At 46.0% G+C, this 23,076-nt stretch overlaps 4 protein-coding genes across 4 annotated transcripts in view; 3 read left to right on the top strand and 1 right to left on the bottom strand.

Moving 5' to 3' along the window:
- LOC6497620 (dynein axonemal heavy chain 7) overlaps positions 1–23,076 on the bottom strand; it is a 31,539-nt gene that overhangs the window by 851 nt on the left and 7,612 nt on the right. The window contains exons 10-21 of the mRNA XM_001961658.3: positions 22,904–23,017; positions 21,335–22,848; positions 20,471–21,257; positions 20,206–20,388; positions 19,676–20,022; positions 18,785–19,624; positions 18,363–18,728; positions 14,753–15,040; positions 14,276–14,691; positions 14,046–14,224; positions 11,874–13,250; positions 11,200–11,449 (exon numbers count right to left, since the gene is read on the bottom strand). Coding sequence (XP_001961694.2) covers positions 11,200–11,449; positions 11,874–13,250; positions 14,046–14,224; positions 14,276–14,691; positions 14,753–15,040; positions 18,363–18,728; positions 18,785–19,624; positions 19,676–20,022; positions 20,206–20,388; positions 20,471–21,257; positions 21,335–22,848; positions 22,904–23,017 — 6,661 coding nt within the window. The remainder of the gene's footprint in view (positions 1–11,199; positions 11,450–11,873; positions 13,251–14,045; positions 14,225–14,275; positions 14,692–14,752; positions 15,041–18,362; positions 18,729–18,784; positions 19,625–19,675; positions 20,023–20,205; positions 20,389–20,470; positions 21,258–21,334; positions 22,849–22,903; positions 23,018–23,076) is intronic.
- LOC116654456 lies at positions 105–3,987 on the top strand. Its single transcript, XM_014906395.2, has 3 exons — positions 105–409; positions 471–708; positions 760–3,987. Exons 1-3 carry the CDS (start codon positions 241–243, stop codon positions 3,896–3,898), a joined length of 3,546 nt encoding a protein of 1,181 aa, XP_014761881.1. The 5' UTR covers positions 105–240; the 3' UTR covers positions 3,899–3,987.
- LOC26515466 lies at positions 4,171–7,387 on the top strand. Its single transcript, XM_014906950.3, has 3 exons — positions 4,171–4,408; positions 4,461–4,698; positions 4,752–7,387. The coding sequence occupies exons 1-3, from the start codon at positions 4,213–4,215 to the stop codon at positions 7,333–7,335; spliced, it is 3,018 nt and encodes a 1,005-aa protein (XP_014762436.1). The 5' UTR covers positions 4,171–4,212; the 3' UTR covers positions 7,336–7,387.
- LOC6497908 (cilia- and flagella-associated protein 91) lies at positions 7,527–11,171 on the top strand. Its single transcript, XM_014906396.3, has 3 exons — positions 7,527–7,916; positions 7,973–8,207; positions 8,255–11,171. Exons 1-3 carry the CDS (start codon positions 7,652–7,654, stop codon positions 11,049–11,051), a joined length of 3,297 nt encoding a protein of 1,098 aa, XP_014761882.1. The 5' UTR covers positions 7,527–7,651; the 3' UTR covers positions 11,052–11,171.

Raw genomic sequence — 23,076 nt, 5'->3', positions numbered from 1 at the left:
TGGATATTAGATTGGTTAATATGGAATAATGGATTTAAAATTAGCATGCCCATTCAAAAATTGTACAGGGTATTCCCTCATAGTTAACTTAGTAGCCCGTTCTTACTTAAATTTAATTAGAAATGAAACAAGTTTGGTGAAAACACAACTACACAACTACCCAAAGACACATTTGCGTTTCTTTTTCTTTTCGTTCATTGAAAACACAAAAAAAGAGAAGTTAAGCAATTTTATTAAATAATGCCCTATACTGAGAAGGAAAAGAAAAAAGTTCTTGAGAGGGAAAGACAAGAACGGCAGGAAAGGCCATTGCGAGTTTTGTTCACAACACCAGAAGAAAAAAAGGAACTTGGCCACAAACTAACATCATGTCTAACCACCTCTGTCCCACATTTGAGAATGACTGGTGGTGGGTTGGCTAAAATTATTGTTTCCAAAAATGTTTCCAAAAATATTGTGTTTTTTTTTAGGATCCAATGATCCCTCCAAGCGGCGGACAGGAAAACTACCTCGGACAGACAGCGAATGCCAACTAAAAGCCCCGGGAATCAAATTTCTATCTGGGAAATATCCCAAAGTCACAACCCATGAGGTTACAATACCTCCTTCCATAACCTCTACAAACAAACTGAGGGAGAAATGTGACTTCTTTCCAAAGTTTGAGGATAAAAATCCTCTCAGGAACCAAATAACTCAAACGCTTTATAGGTAAGTGGACAAAAATACTTGAATGGCTCACTATAACCATTTGCTTTCCAGGGAGTCCTCGGCACAGACACTGGCCTTCCTACCAGAGGTGCTTGACAAGGAAAATGTGAAACCATTCGAGCTGTTTTCATTGCCATCCGTGCTTCCTGGCGACAAGCCACCAGGGCTCTATGAAGCCGAGGTCCTGGAACGCTCCAGGAAACGCTGGACCTTCAGAGACGCACTCAAGGCCAATTTGGGGGTCCTTCTCAAAGATGCCAGAGAAAAAGCCATAAAGTCGCAGTACAAGCCCCTATTAGAAGCCTTCGAGTGGGAGCAGTGGATCGAACGGGAGGAGTACATACAGGAGTGCCAGATGATGCGTCTGGAGATTGTAATCAAGATGTTCGACAAGAGGGAGAAGGAGATGCACTCCGCCTCCAAGTCACGGATTGAGAAAGCATGTGAGGAGATCGAGAAGCGTCGCCAAGCCGCCTTACAGAAGAACGAGAGGGAGTATAATCGGGGAATGCACCGCTTGGAGATTTCACTGTCCAAGAGCTCCCGTAAGTGGCAAAGGCAGAGCCCTCTGCATTCATTGAGTAACCCGTGCTCCGAGTTTTATGCGCCACTTATGAGACACGGAGTCGATCCAGCCCGTCGAAGCTACGTGCCGAAAACTGAACGCAAGGCATTCGACATGAGAATCGACGATCTGGAAAAGCAGGTGAACATGAGTAGTCTGAAATGTCCCTTCAGAAGTCTTAAAAAGTGGTCCAAGCCAAAGGAGCATATGAGGGAGTACGAGCAAAACTTCTGCAATGAAAAAACTCTGCAGAAGCTGTTTGACACACTGAAAACTTTAAGAACCCAGTCCACTAAGGACAAGGAGGCGCCGAGGTGCCTGCGAAAACGAGTGAAACCCTATGTACATTTAGAGCATTCGCATTCGCGACTGAACACTCTGGACAACCTTTATGAAACTCAAAAAATAGACGTTCACGCATCGTTCAAGGAGCCACATAAGCCGCCTTCTGACTGGCGTTTGAAACCCCAATTGAATTCTTATTGCTGCAATGATCCCAAATATCTTGTGGCGGAGAATAATCAAAAGGCCATAGAGGACATACTGAACTCCTTCGAGGGCACCTACATTGGTTGGTATATGCAGTTCCTGTCGGAGGAAATGGCGCGATTCACGGAACAGCGGAGGTTGCATATACTGGCGGTGTTAGCCCAAAAGGAGCGCTGGCGCCGCGAGGCTGCCGAGGCAGGATTAAGGCAGAGGGAGAATGACATACGTAGGCTGTATGAAGAAATGTTCCAGAAAACTAGCACGATCAACCAAAAAGTATCCAACGACTACATAAAAAGTATTCTGACTACAGACATGCAAAATTATGCTCAGGGAGTTGCCGTTGAAAATACAACACATCTGGCCAGACAGATTGACGGCGACATAGAAAGGTGGCTGGAGAGCTTCAAGTTGATCCAAAATCCCCTCACTTTCGTTCCCCTGCGAATGATGCTCAAGGACATGGTTTCCCCGGACTTGGACGAAGTTCTGCGTCACCACGAAAGCTTCATGGTCGTGAAATACGTAGTGGAGGATGTGTTGTTTCCGAAAATGTGGAATGGACTAGACAACTTCGATATTGCTTTCACGTTAACGAGCGACCTCATTGACCGGCTGATTGACAATGATCTCTACCTCTTCTCCACGGACAGCGAGAGTGAGACTCCACAGAAGCCATCCTGGTACGAGGCCGAAGCCATAATCAGGAAGCTCATTCGACAGGCAGTACCAGGAAGACGCTGGATGGAGCCCAATGAGCGGATAGTTCATGAAATCTATAATAGCCTCGTCGATAACGTATTCATGGAGATTCTGAACAACATGGAGCTTGCATTATCGACCACCGAATTAATTGAACTGTGCTCGTTCCTGTCCCACGGCGACATTGGCTCTTCGGACGACATACGAGCGAAGGAAAATGAAGATATGTTCTCAATAGGAAATGTCAGCTCAATGCCGGATACGGAATTCATTCGGTCTAATATTCTGAACATGATTAAGAAACAGAAGGGTGACAAGATCACAGGCGAGTTAGAAAACCTGGACCATTATATAACCGATGATGTTTCCGTTGGACTCGACACTCTCTTAGGATCCCAAATATATACACCAGCCGTCAACACGAACCAGGAAAGCAACGATATTTTTAGCTTAAAAAGTACTTATAACATTTCCGATCAAAATCGTTTGAAAATACTTAAAGGCAGAGGCTACAGAATAATGCTCCCCACAATGACCGAAATGATTCCCGACAGGGCAAAGAGGACTTTAAAGGAAAACGAGAAAGAGTCCCTCGAGTTGCAAAAACAGAGAGATTCCCTCGACTCGGGAAAACAAAGAGATTCACTTCACTCTGGAAAACTTGACTCAGAAAAAAAGAAAGAAACGCTCGCATTGGGAAAACAGAAAGACACATTCGCATCGTTGGGGAAAAGTCAAGATTCGCAACAGAATCAAGAATCAGCGAAAGAAAATCAGGAACCATTAGACAGTCAAATGGGAAAAACGGAAGATTCGAAGATTAGAGATTATAAAAGAGAACAAAATATAAATGAACTTGGACCAGACGGCCAGACAGTGGAGAATAAATATGTAGAAGAAGTGAAGCCATCCGGTTCAGATGAGGATCATATAAACAAAAAACGAATGCCACCAGAATCCGTAAAGAATCGAAAAGAGGACGGCAATAACCTCATTGAAGAAGTTATCACAGAGGTGTCCACACGTCGGAGCTACGAAAACATTGCATTCGACATTATTACCCAAATTTTAGGAAATGAATTTCGAGACGATGAAAGCGAGCTGAATGAGAACCAAAATCAAGACGGGTTCTTTACCGTAAATGTAGAGCACATTAGTAGGCAAAGTGATAAAGACATGCTGGAAAATAAATTAATGCAGCACATGGACGACCCGGACATCAAAGAGGGTAACAAATCATCCAACTTTAGTTTGGCGTTCAACGCGAATCATCGGTTCGGACCCAGCGAGTCTGATGTTTTGATTGCTCCATCTATAGCGGATATGGAGAAAATCCACGAAACTGAAGGTAAACCATCATTAACCGCAGGGCCATCAGATCAGTCTACAGTTGTTTACGGACAAAAGGCCACAACTTCGCAACTCAAGAAGTAAATGAATAAAAATCACATCCGTATTTTAACAGTCCTATGCACGTTACAACGAACATCTTACACAGAAAACAATAAAATTTTATAAGCATACATAATTTATTTAATGGGATGACATGGTGGAAATTATCGAGTTTTAAATACAATCTTAATGACATAAAATTTCATCAAAGTTGCCATGAAAAAGAGAAGGGAAATTTCACTAGAAATTTAATCATTATAAACTCTAATGTCCACAAAAATACACTTAAAAACCAATAAATTATAAAAAACATAATTAATTAGTTATAAAAAAAAGTGGTTTGTGTTTCATTTAATATGCAGAGACCCGGAAAACGTCTTAATATGGGGAAAGTTCTCAGGATAAATGTGGAAGACAAAAATACTCAAAGGCAAACCCGAAACAAAATCTCGTCTAAATGTCCGCAGAACAAGGTCCTGTCGGGAAAGGGCCATGGTCAGGGTCTTTCCTCATGTTTGATTACTACGTCCCCCAATTTAAGAATTCCCGGAGGTAGGTTTTAGAAAAAAGTAAAATTTTACTTCTAAGCTGATTCTCTTTTTAGGAGCCAACGATCCAGCCCAACGCCGAGTCGGAACTCTTCCGCGGACCGACAGCGAATGCCAATTTAAAGCACCAGGGATCCTCTTCATGACCGAAAAAGATACCACATTATCTACCCACGAAGTCAAAATGTTCCCTTTGACATCCCCGGGAACTGAACTGAGGCCCAAACACGTTTCCTTGTCAAAATTGGCAAATGAAAGTCCAAAAAAACACCAAAAAACACAAACGCTTTATAGGTAAGTTAAAATTAGAAGAATAACCCGAGATTCACCAATTCATTTTCTCTTAGAGAATCTTCGGCACAAACCCTGCCATATCTGCCAGAAGTTTTTAAGGAAGTGGATGTACAAGAACTTGAACTATTCTCCTTACCAACTGTTCTTCCCGGCGAAAATCCTCCAGGGCTCTACGAAACCGAGGTCCTGGAACGCGCGAAAAGACGATGGGCCTTAAAGAAAGCCCTCAACACGAATATCAAAACATATTTCAGAGATGTCCGGACAAAAATCTTACAGTACAAGCCTATTTTGGAGGCCTTAGAGTGGGAGCAATGGATCCAGCGAGAAGAGTACATCCAGGAATGCCAGATGATGCGTCTGGAGATTGTAATCAAGATGTTTAACAAGCGGGAAAAGGAGATGCACTCCGCCTCCAAGTCGCGGATTGAGAAAGCCTGCGAGGAAATCGAGAAGCGTCGCCAAGCCAGTCTGTACAACAATGAACGACAGTTCAACAAGGCGTTGCGCAAATTGGACGCCAAAAGGAGCAAGTGGCGGAAGGAAAGCCCTCTACAAGCACTGGGTAGCCCGTGCTCCGAATTCTATGCACCACTTTTAAGACACGGAGTCGATCCAGCCCGTCGAAGCTACGTGCCGAAAACTAAACGCAAGGCTTTCGACATGAGAATCGACGAACTGGAAAAGAAGGTTAACATGAAGAATCTGAAATGTCCCTTCACGACCCTCTTGAGGTGGTCCAAGCCCAAGGAGTACGTGCAAGAGTACGAGCAAAACTTCTGTAATGAGAGGAATCTGCAAAACCTCTTCGAGAGCCTGAAAAAGCTAAGAACCGAAGCCGTCGACAAACAGGATGACCCCAGATGTCTAATTAAGCGGCGAAAAGCAGATCCAAAAGTAGCGAAAGCAGGCTCCATCTTTAACCTAACCCGGTTTACAGGTCTTTATGATACCAACGCATATTATACTCACCAAGAGGAGAAAGTGCCCGTAAGAGCCCCCAGATTCGTTTCGTTGACACAACAGCAAATAGAGAAATCCAAGAAGGAAAATACGCGTTTCTTACTGGAGAACATACTGAACATTATCGAAGGCACCTTCCTCGGCTATGTAATGCAGTTTTTGTCGGATGAAATGTCCCGCCTGAGAGAGCAGCAAAAACTCCACAGGTACTGCATGGCGGTCCAACAGGAGCGCTGGCGACGCGAGGCCAAGGAGAGCGGTTTACGCCAGAAGGAGAACCACATGCGACTCCTCTACGATGAACTGCTGCAGCACTGCGCATGGACCCACAGTGACGTTTCTAATAACTACATAGAATGGTTACTAGAAGCAGATGCCCGCCATTGCGCCGAACAAGAAGCTGTCGAGATGGTGGTTGAGCTGTCCCAACAAATCGACGCAGACATGAAAAAGTGGATGGAAAGCTTTAGGGAAATCCAGAATCCCCTCAATCGAGATTCTCTAAGAAAGGGTTGCATGGACATATTTCTCCCCGACCCGGAAGGTGTACTAAGAGATATAGAAATCACCCAGATCGTACAGCACGTAGTGGAGGATGTGCTCTTTCCGAGGATTTGGGAGGAACTAGGGCCCTTCGATATAGGCACCACGCTGGCGAGCGATTTGATTGACCGCCTGATCGACAACGATCTGTACCTCTTCTCCACCGACAGCGAGGATCCTGAAATTCCCGAAAACGAACCCTGGAATGAGTCTAGGGCCATAATTAGGAAACTTATCCGAGGTGCTGTGCAGGAGCAGAGCTGGAAAGGAGAAGTCGAACGGATTGCAGTTGAAAATTACAAAGACCTTTTTGATGATGTTATTAACCAAATCATATTCAAAATGGAGAATCTTGGGCCCACTACCTTGGTGGATCTGCATTCCACCAGGTCTCACAATATCATTCAAACGACGGACGACATCAGGGAGAGGGAAATGATCGTCCAGAATTCAGAAACGGCACCCTCACTGCCGGACACAGAATTGATCCGAATGCACATTTTGAGTTTGATAAAGAAACTTAAATGGGATACGGTCACCGGAAATCTGGAGAACAAGGACAAGTATAATGGGGAAGACTTTTCCGTTATCTTCGACACATACCTTAAGTCCCAGATAATCAATCCCATCGACTCGACACAATCGGACAAAACTGTCAATGACATATTCAGCGTACTTAGTTCTATGGACATTCATGAGGATGTGAGCTTTAATTTACTCAAAAGTAGGCACAGTAGGATGAAAGAAGAAAGGGAAAACCATAAAGAACAATTCGAGGAGTCAGAGTGCCTGTCATCAGAGACAAGTGTATCATCAATGTACTTTTCGGAACGTCAGCTCGACGAGAATAGCCTCTATAAAAGCCTAATAGGTGAGACTAAATCCTCACGCGGTACACCAAATGTCAAGCACTCTCGAAGTACAAAGTCGCTTATACAGTCCCCCAATTCGGAAATCCTAAAGCACAAGGTCTACGTATCACTGGACTCAATTTTAATGGAAAATGAGGAGCAAAGGAGGGGATCTGAGACAGTTGCGAGTTCCCCCAGGACCAAGAAAATAAAGAGTGAAAGTGAAATCAAATTTCCAAATCCGACATCTACACGACCGTATCGTGATGACAAATTATAATAGTACTTCTGTAGTTAATAAGCATTTAATAAAGATCACTTAAGAATTATAATACTCCCAAAAATTCAATCAATAACCGAGATTATTAAGGTCTTCCCGCTACATTTTAAATAAAATCAAGATTTATAATCGTTTTGTCGATAAATCGCATAATTCGTTTAGGGAATCCAAGTAGCCCTTCGAAATTTACAAAAAAAAATAGATTACATTAAAAAGTCATTAAAAAACAATAGGCACATAAAACACTTAAGACCTACACTAATTAAACAAAAATAAACGCAATAATTAGACATTGCCAAAAAGTGTTATATTCACAATGCGAGGAAGAAAAAGGTCTTTGATGAGGGAAAATATAATGAGGTTTCTTTTGGAGGAGAGATCGCTTGCACCTGAAAAGCCACCAACACCCATATCTTCCCCAAAAAAAGAAAAGGAGAAACCTAAACCAAAGCCAAAGCCAACCAACTCTAGGCAACATCATAAGGTAGACTTGATCCTTTCCAGGAAAACCGGGAAGCCGACTCCCCAAAGCCTGTCGTCATGCCTGATCACTACTTCGCCTATCATAAGAATGGCCGGAGGTAAGTTAGCGGATAAAAAATTTGATAAAATACTCCAAACCCCTACCTCCATTTAGGGGCCAACAATCCGGCAGAACGAAGTACCGGAAAGCTGCCGACAACCGACAGCCAATGTCCACTGAAAGCACCAGGAATCCAATTCCTGATGCACAGAGAAACAAATGTGTCCACGCATGAGGTAAAGATGTCTCCATCAGTAACTCCGTTTATAAAGCCATCACCACAATGCACTAAATCAAAAATACCGGATGACCGTCCGTTTAAGGATCAAAGGACCCAGACACTCTATAGGTATGTTAAGATTTTGAAAAGCATGGTTTTCACAACATCTATTTTAGAGAATCCTCGGCACAAACCTTGGCGTACCTGCCAAATGTTCTAGATAAAAAGCAAACCCTTGAACTATTTTCTTTGCCATCAGTGCTGCCTGGAGAAGGACCCCCGGGCCTAAATGAGGTCGAGATCCTGGATCGCGCCAGGAAGCGATGGGAGTTCAAGGAAGTCCTCAAAACAAATTTGAATATTCTTAGCAAAGATGCCAAGAAAAAAGCCATAAAGATCCAATACAAGTCCATATTAGAAGCCTTCGAGTGGGAGCAATGGATCCAGCGTGAGGAGTACATACAGGAGTGCCAGATGATGCGCCTGGAGATTGTGATCAAGATGTTCGACAAGCGGGAGAAGCAGATGCACACCGCCTCCAAGTCGCGGATTGAGAAAGCCTGCGAGGAAATCGAGAAGCGACGTCTGGCCGATTTGCAGAAAAACGAAATTCAGTACAATAGAGGAATGCGCCGCTTGGAGATGACCCTTTCCAAAATCCCCCGAAAGTGGGAGAAGCAAAGCCCATTGGAGGCACTTGGATCCATGTGCTCTGAGTTCTATGCGCCGCTCTTGCGACACGGAGTCGATCCAGCCCGTCGAAGCTTCGTGTCGAAAACTAAACGCAAGGCTTTCGACATGAGAATCGACGATCTGGAAAAGCAGGTCAACATGAGCAATCTAATATGTCCGTTCAGAAAACTGAAGGACTGGTCCAAGCCGAAGGAACCTATCAGGGAGTACGAGCAAAACTTCTGCAATGAGGAGCATTTGCAGACTCTCTTTGAGGACCTAAAGATTCTTAGAACACAAAAAAAAGAATATAAGGAAGAACCGAAGTGTCTCTTTAAGCGCCCGAAACCAGTAATACAACGGGAAGCCTCCGTCTTTAATCTTACCCACTTTGGCGGGCTCTACGACAGGCACGGATACGATGTGTTGAGGTCGGACCGCAAAAAGTCCGCAATGGAGTGGGATCCAAAAGGATACTTTTTGCCGCCTCAGGCCAAAACTGACTTAATGAAAAAGGAGAGATACAAACAAGATTTGGAGAACATACTGAACTCATACGAGGGCACTTATATTGGCTGGGTGATGCAGTTCCTGTCGGACGAAATGTCCCGCCTCCAAGAACAGAGGAAGCTCCACTTCTTCTGTATGATGGCGCAGAAAGAGCGCTGGCGGCGCGAGGCGGAGGAAGGTGGGCTGAGGCAGAAGGAGAATGAGCTGAGATTCCTGTACGAAGAACTGTTCCAGGAGATTAACTCGGCCAACAACGAAGTCGCTACAAAGTACATCAATAACATCCTAGACACAGACGCCGTCTACGAGACCCAAAACCAAGCTATCATTTCGGTGACTCATCTGGCGAAACAAATCGACGCCGACCTCGAACGATGGCTCGAGAGTTTCAAGTTAATTCAGAACCCCCTTACTTTCATTCCGCTGCGAATGATGCTTAAGGACATGTTAGTCCCCGATTTGGATGCAGCACAACGCCGCCACGAAAGCTCCCTAATCGTGCAGCACGTATTGGAGGATGTGCTCTTTCCGGGAATTTGGGAGGAACTCGATCCTTTCGATATTGGCACCACGCTGACGAGCGACTTGATTGACCGCCTGATCGACAACGATCTGTACCTGTTCTCCACGGACAGCGAGGACGATGTTCCCCGCAAGCTCTCCTGGTACGAGGCCAGGGCAATAATCAGAAAGCTTATCCGGCAGGCCGTTCCGGGAAAGCGCTGGATGGAGGAGAATGAAAGGATTGCCTGCACAATATACACGAGTTTCCTCGACGAGTTGTTTGCAGAAATAGAATACAGGATGGAGAACCCGCCGCCAGTAAATCCAAATGACATTGCCCACCTGCACGCAACTATGTCTCATAATAGGATTGCACTGACGGATGACATTCGACAGAATGAGGCTATTGATCTAACGACATTAATGAATTTGCCTTCCTTCTCGGATACAGAGGTGAAGAAAGTTCAGCTCCTGGCACTGATCAAGAAAATAAAATGGGATCAAATTACCAAGGATTTAAAAAACTTGGACGTTTACCAGGGTTCCGACCCAGATGAATTTGACATTTATATTAAAACAGAAAATATTAATCCCATGCATGATTTGAAACCATGTTTGAGCGAAGTTTTTAGCATAACAAGCACTTTGGATGTTGCCGAAGAAGAGGACTTGCAACCTTTCAGAGGCCGTAGAAAGACCAACGAAGTGGATTTAGATTCAACCCTTTACGAATTTGATGCCGTCATTTCTTCAATAGAACTTAAGGACACTGTAGAGGAGAAAAACATCGAATCGTCGGAATCACCGCCTAAAATGGATGAGAAGACATCTATATTTGTTGGAAGTACGATTGTACAACCATTTGTTAACCGCGACACCCAGGCATCGATAGAAAGGCGCCTAATCAGAAATAGGCCAAAAACAATAATCCCATCTGCCACAAACTCATCTGAAAATCTAGCAAAAACTGATACAAGCGGATACTCGAATTTTTCGGAGGTAGCTAAAAAAAAATTCTCTGTGATAGCTCCCGTTGGCATCGACGACCGCCATTCTGTAATATCGTTCTCGCCCGAGAAAAAGAGTCAAAAGAGCGATCATCAACTGTCTTTTATAGATCTAGACAACACTCAGTCGGGCCAAGTGGTATCTATATTCCAAAGCCTGAAATCGATTATACCCGAGCAGCACAGTGACGACGACCTACTCATCCGAAATCACGAAAGAAGGACAATTAACTCTAAGAGTACCCCAAATATAAACACGAATACAAATTTAAGCGAATAGACGCGCCCAGAATTCGGTTATTCATTCGATTTTTGACAATTCCCTTAGCCGATCATTGTCTGAATTCGACCAACATACATACTGTGAATGTGATATATTAAATACATTAGCATAAAAATACCACGATCTGTTTGATTGGACCACTCACCCTTGATGCCCTTCTTCAGCGTTATCAGACTGGTCCGGATAGTGTTGAGGAGCACGTTGAATCTCACCATCTCCTGGACTAGCACGGTGTTCATGCTCTGGTGGTACAAGGTCGGATACTTCAGCAAGGCGGCGTCACGGTCGAACAGCTTAGGGAGCTTCTGCAATATGTCGGTGGCCACATTGGTGACCACCTCTTCGGGTGTGAGGGCCTTGGAACTGCCGCTGTCGTCGCCGCTAGAGCTGGTGTCCTGCAGAGGGATTTGGTACATGGCGAGGAAGGGGGGACAAGTGGGATAAGTGGGTAGGGACAGGTTCTCGGGGAAGCGTCTACTAATCGTTTCTACATAAACCCTTTGTTGTTGCACCAGTTTCTGAAGCGTAGCATGTCAATGAATGAGAAGAAGCTATAAGCAATGTTCATGTCTTAATGGAAATATTTGTATTTCTACTTACGCGTCGCTCATAGAGGTCCTTTTCGGGAATTTTAAAAAGAGTGTAAGTTATAGTGTATTTTTGTAAAGTATTCTAAAGCGGTCTTACCCAGCGATCCTTTTTTGTGGCAAGAAAAAAGTGTTCAAAATGGTATAATGTTTGTTTGACAATTCAAGGCTACCGAAGCCTAAATCTTCCATAACTACAACTACCATTCAACAACTAATACCCGGCACTCACCTGAGTTAGTAGGGTGTGTGAGAGCAACATATCAGTCTCTTTCTGATCCCTCATAATGTCCGCATTGGCATGGAATCCAAAGATGGCAGGCGAGGAGATTTGCGGCAATTCTCGGGTGTAGTTCAAATACAACTCCACCTCCTTGAACACCGGGATGTAGTACAGGCCAGTGTCGTCGAGGAAGTGCGGCTTCTCCAGATCAATGACCTCGGGACAGTAGTATCTGTCCAGAATGGTCCTGAGCGTGCGGCGATCCCAGTCATCGGTGACACGTCCTCCATAGTTGCACTCACCTGTCAAATACCGCAGAGCATCGTAGTTAACCGTTTCGTATTGGTTGAGGAACATCCGCAACTGCATTAGGGATATCCTGAGATCCGTTTCATTGAACTCATAGGGAATGTTCCAGCCGATTGGCCCGAAGTACCGCCGCTCCTGGATAACGGCGTGGAAGAAGCACAGCGAGAAGATCAACTGCTTGAAGATCCTCGGCTGAGTGCAGGACTCGTACCACTCCGGGTCGCTGATCGGATCACTGATCATCGATCGCATGATGTTGGACCGCAGGCCCTTGGGCGGTTCGTTGGTCATTTTGATGCCGTTCTGCAGCACCACCACCGGGAAGTGCTCCGCCGGGTAGGAGGTGAGCCACAGCCTAAAGTCCGGATGGGTAGAGTCTGGCAGAAGGTTCTCGCAAATCTTCTCCAGGGAGGGCATGAAACTAGCCGCCAAATGGCAGTTCTGCAACACCACCCAATTTCCCATTTTTACGCCCTCGTCGATCATTTTCATGGCAATGGGTCCCTGTCCCTGGCCCAAGGACAGGGAGAACAAACGATTGGTGCCGAAGCCCTGGTCCTCGGCAAACTTCAACAGCGTAGCCGTGGGATCCGAACCGGGGGTCAGGACGAATATCAAGGGGACACAGCAGTGCGAGTCGCCGAACGAAGCTCCCAGGTCGAACTGGGGCGGATCCACAAACCGCTGGCCCAATTCTCCAGACACGAAATTAAGCACAGCCGGCACCAACTTATCCGGCCGGAAAACTCGAAGAAGCAGCAGCTTCTGGAACGTACTTAGACGTTTGGCCCAGACGGGCGGGACATCTTTGAAATCCTGCGGCGACGTGGAATCAAAAAACGATTTAAATATGCCCGGATTGTCGGCAAAATTCTCCCGAATTCCGCTAAAGTTTGGCAATGTGGTCAGGCGACAGAGCTCATCCCAGTTTTGGACCCCCAGCCAGGTGGTGGGGTTCTTGTGGGGATTCTCCAGGCCAATGCCACCTGTCAAAAGGAACATCCATTCGGCGTTGTCAATCCTGTTCTCGTGCTTCATCATGTTGATGTTCAATATGAGGGAAAACAGCAGCTTATCCTGTTCGGAAGGTCAAAACATTTCATTACACTCAAAAAATAAAGAAGTTGAAACACAGACTAAGAGTTAGTTTGAGGAAAAGAGACTCTGAAGAAGAATCTGAAGTGTAAAATGGGTTGCGATGTGATTGGGATTCCTGAGGGTCAGGGTTCGAAGGCGCACTCGGGCATTAAATGGGCTGCATGGAAGGGTTATCCAAAGAAATCAAAGCAAGGCTGCTTCTCTGATAGTCGTTTTTTTGCGCAAGAAAATTAAAAGCAAGGGATCAAAGGTCGGGTCGGTAAAAGGGCGCCCCACATGGGTGGGGTGAACAGGGCCATAATTGACTGAAAACAGCATAGAGCCGTAGAGCGGGTTTGGATTATTATTTCCTTTTGGCTAGGTCATCTTTTGATAGCTGCAGCAGACAAGTAATGTTATTCATGGTCAAAGGATGGACAGTGGGTGGAATAAACGACGAATGAAAATAAGTTAAATTCAACAAGCTAAACCAAAAGGAATCATCCTCGACAAGAGTATTTTATGCTGCTGGAACTACTTTGATTACAATGTACTTGTGAAGCTGGCGGACTTTAATGTCATTTACGTACAAATTCGCGAAAGTCAAGTCCAGCCAGAAACCGTGCTCAGCCACAAAGCAAATGAAACGCAAAGGACAACCTCGCTTCAAATGTCACATTATCCGATTATGCGCAATTACGGCACTAACAAGGCTAAAGGAAACTGCCGGATTACGGTTGGACAAGCGGATGGACAACGTTTGACGGTAATTGGGTTCATCCAATGGGCACTCACACGCTCGAACAAACTGCGACAGATGTTGACGTAGAGGCTGTAGGTGAAGTGATTCCGCAAATCCAATAGACGTGCCGCAATGTCGTCCACCTTTTCCGTGTTATCAATCGACGACATGTACAGATTGACGAACCACACCAGACTGTACTGGTACATGGGATCAATGTTGGCCAACTCCACTGAAAGGGGCAATTAAAACAAGAGTCAATTTTTTAAAACACAATCTTCACCTATCGTAAAGAACAAAATGGTCGAGTGCTCAGCTATGGGCACGTAGCTCAAGCGGGCAATATCGATCTGCTTCTCAGTAGCCTCCGTAATGATCTGCTTCTCACTGATATCATTGGCCAGCGCCTTGGCCGAGCTCAGAATCTGAACAGCCGTCTCGTCCTCCAGAATATTCTCGGCTGAGGAGAGTACCTCCAGAATCTGATCCTCAGTCTCCTTTAACATGCGCTTGTTTTCCGCTCCCTGGACAATCAGATTGTTCTTTTCTGCCTCCAGATCAGGCCGTTCTCGAGCCACCGTTATGCCCAGTAACTGATCCTGCAAGCCCTGGTTGGTAATCATGAAGTTCAGCAGGGTCACCTTGACAGCCACCTCAGGCAAGTAATGAGGGTTTCGCAGCTTCGTGGTCATGTAGAATCTGTAATAAGAATCATCATTTAATGAAATCAAATAGGAATGCGTGCCGATATTCTGCCAACCTGAAACTGTGGTTATACTCAATCACAGAGTCGCCCAGCTTGATGCAGAGGGCTCCGCCCTGCTTGAATAGTTGCTTCAGGAGTACAGACTCCAAAATGGGATCCAACTCCTCGCCGATGTTCTCCAGCAACACCGGCAGCCCGAATTGTATGGCGTTCTCCATGACTCGAGTGTAATCGGCCTGGTTGAGGCGAATCACACACAGCTTGTTGTTCTTCTCGTAGTTTTTGATCCATTTGTTGGCCTGACCCTGCGGGTCAATCATCAACGGCCAGCGGCGTGCATTTCTGTAATTTGGATTGGAGGCACCATTAAATTAAATGTAGCCAGGCGTAACATGTACTTTAAATGATAGAAGTAATATCAAATGCCAGCAATTTGTCAACATACAGCAACAACAGCGACAATGGTTCCAACACAAACTCATCAGCAGTGTGTTGAAGTTGGGAATATTAAAAAAGAAAATACCGCATAAATACACATTCAATATTTACGTCAATAATTCATAAGCGTAAATAATGCTATAGAAATACATATTCCCTACTCCCATTATTCGAATGTATCAGCGGTGTGTGTGGAGTGTGTAGTGTGCAGGGTGTATGTGGTGACTGTGGTGTGTAGTGTTGTTGTGCGAGCCTGTCAGAGTGTGTTTTGTGGGTTTCGGAATAAGAGGAAAACCTCTGGCTTCAAATATGCCAATACATCATGCAAACGTTAAGCCACAAACAGAACTGAATTACAGAAGGACCTTAGTCTGGGTGGGTGCTGAGAGGGATCATCATTTAAATACACTTTTTTTCAAACAGAGAAAAGTTATTATTTAAAAAATTTGATGGGGCATTTTTATGAATGCATTATGATAAAGAAGCTCTTAAGGTCAAAATATAAAAATGTTACTCCCACCTAGATTATATGGGAATATAATTTATTTCCATATGTGTAAAGGTTTTTAATGTTTAATATCCTCTCCCTCTAAAGGACTCTAGGACTAAGCCTCTGGACTTTCTACACAATTCTACAAACCCATATAATATAGACTTGTGTGTACATCGATTGCGGTTGTTGTGTATGTCGGACACTGCATATATATATTTATATATTTATATACATTGGTACACATATATAGAGCTATAGCTTCTGCGATAACTCACAACTACGGTGGGACAAAAAATGGGATTGGGAATCCGGGCATAAGCATTGGGAGCGACACAAAAAATAGAAATTGGGGAGGGCGGGAAAAAACAACAATAAGTTGCAGCAGTGGCTGCGACCTAGACGGTGGCCGGGCCAGGACCAGGAGCCGGAGCCGGAGCAGAAGCAGCAGCCAACACATGACAAATTCACACCGAATACAAATTGCTCGTGCGAATGAATGAACATTTTTGTAAATTGAAAACTTGATGAATGAAAAATATTTGATGGAAAAACAAAAGAGCAATGTTCCTGTGCATTCGGCGCAGCCAGAAAGGGTTCCCCGAAAAAAAGATAACTATAAACGGAAAGCCCCAACAATTTTTAAACAAGGACTTTCAGTGGAAACCCCCATACGATGTGTCTGGACACCAGGATCCAAACGGGGAGTGGGTCCCGGGTAGGCAGTTGCCATGTGAAAAATTGTGAAAGTTCAAAGCGCATCACCAGGGACCGTGAATAGATAGGATTCAAACAGAGATAGAATTGTTTGTCGCCAAAAAAAAAGGAAATAGTTATGAGAATAGTTTGCAAAAAAAACATGCAATGGTGTTGCACTGTATATTGGCTGAGAATCTGTTGAATGGAGTTTGGGATTTTTCTACTTTCCCGTGGCAGAAAAAACATGCGACAAAGCGAAATATATTTTTGCAGAATTCCTTGCAATTCATAAAACAAATGCATGGATTCGCATGCGCTTTTAAAAGAAGATTTCATACTTATTTGAGAGTAAACAATATTTAGAAGTATTAAATTTTAGAATACTACTTTGAAACTAAAGCGAAAGAAGAAGCCTTTCTCCCTTCTTGTGCTTAAAATTCAGACCCTTAACAAGCTCTACAAATTGTTTGTGCCTTTTTCAAATTAACATTATTTAATCAAAAACAGGGTCCTCGAGTTTCAGATGACTGGCATGACCCTAAAAACCGGCTGGCGATGAACGGAAAACATCCGCACCTGATACCCCCAATATAAAAGGGAATGGCTTTTTACGATGCTGAAGGCGGTCACCATATGGGCTACGTGTCACCCGAAATATTAAGCAAATGAATGTTAATAGTAAAGACAACACGGGGACATCCCTGGCGAGGGGGCACCACCCTCTCAGGATATTTGCCAAACACAAATACACAGGCACATCCATGTGTGTGTGTGTGCGGGATAGACAAAAGCCCGAAACTAGAGAGAGGCAAGTCCCCCAGGATGTGCAATCGTCTATCGTTATCGCATCCTTGTATTCTTGTATGTTCTGTTCTATCAACTACCCCTCTGGCCTGCGTAAAAATTAAACCTAATCCGCTCTGGGCGCACATTAATCAATTGCTTATACAGGACGAGGACGAGAGTCTGAGACTCCAGTTGCCCTGCCGCAGTTGCCCTGCCGAATCGCATTCGGAAAACCGATGGCCCTCAGGTATTTTCGGGCATGCTCCAAATTACTTTGAACACTTTCGTGGAAAGCAGCCAGGAATTTCCTTTATTAAATCGACATGGAGTGGCTTGGAACGAACCAGCGAACAACCGGCCTGGAGTGGCATGTGGCCTCCCGTCCTCTGACCCCCGAGAAACTCACCAGATGCGTAATATACGCATCTTACATGAAAGCCTCCCTCCCGCCTTAAAAGCCCTTTTGCACTGAGAGAAGTCAGTACAAAATAAATAGGAGGGTTTTCCAAAAATATTTTCAATTAATAAAAATTTAAGAAAAATAATAAAAAGTAATTTTATCTCATATCAGATAAATAAAACTAAAAGAAACTAAAATCAATTATTTAAAATAAAAAATTTTTTTTTTGTGGATTTTCCAGTTCCCTTGCCCTTTGTACCTTTGACGGGCACTAGTGCCACAGCATCCACCACCGCGATGGCGTGTCCTGGCAACGAGTCCTTCTGGCCGCATGCGGGTGTGTTGCCTAATGCGCGCATGCACCCTCCCTCCATCCGCCTACTCTATTCCGCCTAAACAGCTACCCCAGCTACCCAGCTTCCATTCCGCGCTACCGTGCAGCATCCGGTGCCGTTCTCACACTCGCAGGCGTATCTTTAATTTTCCTAATACGCGTGAATTCTAACGTTTTATGTTTTGTAATTAGAAAACGAAGAAACACGACAGGGCGACTGGCAAAAAATAAAAATGAAACAGAGCCACGAATGCCGTGCCGCTGACAAGCGCGGTGGCAGGGTCGTAATTACCGTGTCAGGTTGTTTAATTGATGCGAGTCGGCTTAGCGATCGCACGGGGGCCAGTGCCAGATGTTGCCACAACTTGTGGTTGCAAAGCATAGAAGTTGAGAAATGGTAGCCATAAACCTCAATAGTAGACAATGATTAAAAGTATTAAGTGTACCAACAAACCAAACAATAGAACTCCCTCTCCCCAAATTGGATTAATAGTGTGGTCCTTAATGAATAACTCACTTCATCATAATGGCACTCTCCACGGAGAAGGCGTCCGTGGGCAGACCGCATATGTTCCAAAACCGAATCTCAACCGGTTCTCCGAGGACCACAGCCAGTTGGAAATCGGGGGTGCAGGTCACGCCATAATCAAGGCACTTTTTCACCCACACCTTGATCTGATCCAACCGAAAATCGATGGTGAAGGGTCCCAGATAGGCCACCACGCCGGACGAAATCAGCACGTCCCCGGTGACGCTCTTGAAGCTAGCCTGCAGATTTTTGGCCGTCTCCGACCATCGAGTTCTTTCGCCTCCCAAGCCAGAGATGAGCTCCTGGGCACGCTGCAATTTCTTCGTGCAAGCCTCGTGCTCTGCCAGCAGGATTCTAAAAGAAAGATTTCATCAGCAAAGAATATTGAGAGTCTTAAAGGATAACTCCACCCGTATTGGCGCAGCTGCTCATCGAGTATCTTCTGGATGGCTGCCAGATTGGCCTCCACCCTGGCCAACTGGGCCAACTTTTCGTTGAGCGTCTTCATGGCGGCATTGTAGGTAGCCTCGGCTTCGGCCAGGGCAATCTTCTTGGGCGCCACGACCTTGGCTACCACGTCGTATTTTGTCAAGGCGATGACCCATCGGCACAAACCTTCGCAAGCCGTCGAGGCGGTCTTAATCTTATCCGGATCGAAGGCCTCATTGTTGAGAATTCGCTGGCCCAACTTCTTCATCACCTCGGGCGGAATATTATCCTTATCAAAGTTGAGCAGACTGTCCAGGAACTTCATGTCGCTAAGCACACGTTTCGAGGGTCCCCAGTAGTCCTCTACTGTGCCCACACCACTAGGATTAGGCACCTTATCCGGCTTTACGTCTTTGAGAATACACACGGCTTCCATCACAATCCTCACGCCAATGGGGGGGCTCTTCATGGTCTTAACCACAGCAATATCAGCCGTGGTCAGGGTGTTCAAGGCGGCCAGGGCCGACTCCAGAATAGGCAGGGCTTCACCCAATTTCGCATCGCACTCGTCCTTGATTTCCTGGGCCACAGCCGCCTGCTCCTTGGCAGCCATCTCGTCCAGCTTGACTATTTCTCTCTGCTCTTCGGCCAGCTTGCTGTCCGCCGTGACTTTGGCAACCTGCTCGGCCACAATCTCTGAAGCCTCCTTCAGCTTGGGCTCTAGGGCAATCAACTGCTCCTGCATCACAGCCACCTGCTGGGCAGCAATGTCCAGCTGGGAAATGCCAGTCAAGTAGCGGTTTCGGTTCGTGGTGATGTTGCTTTAAAGGACAAAGATGCCATTTAATAATCTTAATGGATTAAATACTCACTTTCTTTTCTGACTTAGCAGCGCCTTAAAGGTCTGAATCAACTCCAGATACGAAGTCGGAGTTACATAGTTGTAGCGGTGCAATCTCGAGAAGAATTTGGCTGACAAGATCTGAGTGGAAATATGGAATTCCATGCACATATCGATGGCCGTGCGACGTTCCAGGGCAGTCAGATCTTCGCTGGCCAGGAAACGAGATGACACCGCCAGCAGGGCATCCTCCGGCCAGGACTGGAACCAATCAATGGTACAGCAATTGACGATCGAGGGGAACTTGCGGATGCGGTTTCGCAAGGCCTCGCCAATGGGCGACATGGCCAACACAATGTGGAGCTGGTCTTTACAGGTCTGTCAGGCAAGAAATTAAACGTTAAAAAGCGGCAGGATAATAGAGTAAAGACGGATTATCCGACTTGTCTGATAATATATACGATATGATATAGATGGATTGAAGGTCGGACAAAAGCAATAACTTAAGGCGGACTTAAAGATAGATCAAGAACTTAAGCAAAATGGTTGTTTTGATCCCACCGTGACGAAAAAGTTAAAGAGAGCCACTGGACTACCGTCCGTTTGGACGGCTTTGTCCCTCTGCTTGTCAATCTGGGCCATCTTCTCCACCACTTCGATCTTCTCCTCATTGGTGAACAGATTGGGCACCTCGCCGGAGTTCAGCAAGTTGTTAATGTCCTCCAGGAAAGATTCGTCCTTGATCTGAAAGAGTCTAGGGAAGTTAGCGAGACCAAGACCACCCCAAAGGAACACAGTCAAATTGCCAATTGTGACGCTTCCCCACCTGAGAGTCCGTAAAGAGGAAGACGCCATGCATCTCAGATGCCCCAATTTTGCGTAGGATAGCCTTGATGTCCTCGTGGTATTCGTACGGCCCATATAATCGCGTGATTTCCACCTGGAACAGCTCATAGTCGCATATATGCGAAGCCAATCGAGTCAAGCTCTGGCGTCCGGATCCTCCGACCCCGATGAGCAGAGCATGGCTCCTCGGCTGCTTTATGATGCGGCATATGCGCGACAAATGCTCAATGGCGAAGCGGAAAAGCACCAGATTCATGGGCTTCTTTGACATGTTGTTATACTCCACCAGATAAGCCTCTACCACCCGCCGCAGCTCCTCAAGATCCTGCACCTCCACGTAGTTTTTGGTATCCGCCTTCGGGTTGGTAAAGTCACAGTAGATAAGCTGCCGGAAGTCCGACTCCTGCAACTGTTTGTCCTTCTCCACAAGGCGCCCAAACAGCCGCGAGGGATCCGTGTTGAAGGAGTTCTTCACTGTGGAGCAGAGGTTCTCGAACAGCCAGGTACGATCACCGTCCTCCACCAAACGATCGCCATACACCCGCAGCACCTCATGTACCCACAAGCGCCGCATTGAGTTCACATCCTCGGTTGCCTCCGGCACGGACAGCAGGACCCCCTGAATTACCCTTGAAAAGTCGCGCAAGTTGAAGAGATAGTGCGACTTGGCGGGGGTGGGCAGCAGATTCAGTTTGGCGTCATTGTAAATGGTCAGAGTGGCACCCACGATCTCGTCAATGCACGGATCGAACTCTTTAGAGAAGCCCCTGGGATGAGATTTTTGGATTAGCATTTCAGTACAACAGGACATTGGCACATCCAGAAGATATCCAGGATTACTTACCTAGTATCCAAATGCCAAAGGACGATCTTACTGAAAATAGTGGTCATAATCTCGTTGTTGAAGTCATCGATGGCTATCACATTAAAGAAACGCTGGAAACGAGGCGTCACCGTATTGCCAGTGGAAGGGGGACCCATAGCCGTGATCATCTGCAGATCAATCAGTTTCATCGGGACTATGTTCTTCCGGTCATACCACATCATGTGGTCGAGCATCATCCGAAGCAGTTCAATGGGAGGCTGGGCGCCGTAGTTCTCCTTCAGCGGCATGGAAACGTCGTCCACAAAGATCACGAAACGGCTATTGAGCGGCGGACCGAAGACGCCCTTCCTCCGTTTGTCCAACTTGGACATGATAATGTCCTGGGTCTGGTTGGCGGAGGTCTGGGCGGAGAAACTGATCAGCAGTGGCTTGTACACGGACAGATCCATTTTCTTCAGCATGTAGTCGATCACATAGACACTCTTTCCCGTGCCCGTGGGACCCACCAGCATCAGGGGCTTCCCGTGGCGCACCAGGAGGTCTAAAACAGCCCCAATTCGCACGCTCTCGTTGGTTTGTATGATGATCTGGTTGACGGGAATGTCACGGGGAATGGGGGGCGCCGAGTTGACATCGTCCTGCCAGGGTTTCCACTTGCCCTTGCCCTCCTTGATGTACCTATAATCGAATACGGAACCCTGCTTGGGTATTGGGAATATGAACGGCTTGGGCAGTGTTTCCACGTAGAGATCCTCGGTGACGCCGTAGGTCTCGTACAGACTCTCAGGGAACGTCTTCTCCATAAGAGCTCTAAACACAATGTTGAACTTCTCCCTGCTGTCGGCATCCAAGGCTCCGCCAAGGGACCAAATGCAAGAGAACAGGAATATACCTTCGGTCTGGGCCCTGAAATCCAAGTCCGATATATTGGCCACATACTTTTCGTCCTTGAAGTCGTCTATGAAACACTCGAAGAAGTTCATAAGGCTGACCATTAGGTTGGCGTCCGACGTCGGGGCGATCTCCCTCAGACCTTTGCGTACAATGTACAGCAGAATGGGGCAGAAGCGCGAGATTAGCATCGATATTAGTTGCTTGCTGACCGTGTGGAAGGCGGCGGGCAGAGTGTTCTTCCATGAGGCCACCAGAGGCTCCCAGCCCAGGGAACTAGGCTCCAGATAGATCATTCCGCATCTGGACACTGTGGCAGGGGAGGCCACCTCCAAGTCCATGGGTTCAAACACCAGATTTGTGGTGTTCGACAGCTGGATAATCTCGCCGGACATCAAACACAGCTTCTTGTTGTCGTCCAGTACAGTGTTCATGTTCTCAATCCAAATAGCGTCCACCGGCCCATCGAAGATCAACCACTTGCGGTCGGGTGTGTCCGACACGGCAAAGATTCGATAGTTGACCGCCAGAATGCCATCGCTCCATTCATGGGACACTGCATCGAACTGGCCGTACAGCTGGCCCATGGTAATGGCCTTAGGATTGATCACCGTGTAAATGGCTTTGTTCTCAGAACCATCCTGCGGATTAAATGGCGTGATTAGGGATACAAAACAGTATGAGGTGATTCTTTACCGTCTTCTCCATGCACTCCAATGCCTCTGCTAGGACGCGGTACGTTGTAGATTTGCCTCCAAAAGGATAGCCCACCAACATCAGACCATGACGCACCACAATCATCTCGTACAGCTAAAAATCTCATCAGAATAAAGGATTACATCCTTAAAAATTAGAAAAGTAAAGTCTCA

The sequence above is a fragment of the Drosophila ananassae genome, chromosome 3R (genome assembly GCF_017639315.1).
Source record: "Drosophila ananassae strain 14024-0371.13 chromosome 3R, ASM1763931v2, whole genome shotgun sequence".
Taxonomy (NCBI): Eukaryota; Metazoa; Arthropoda; class Insecta; order Diptera; family Drosophilidae; genus Drosophila; species Drosophila ananassae.
This window is presented reverse-complemented; position numbering and strand designations above follow the sequence as displayed.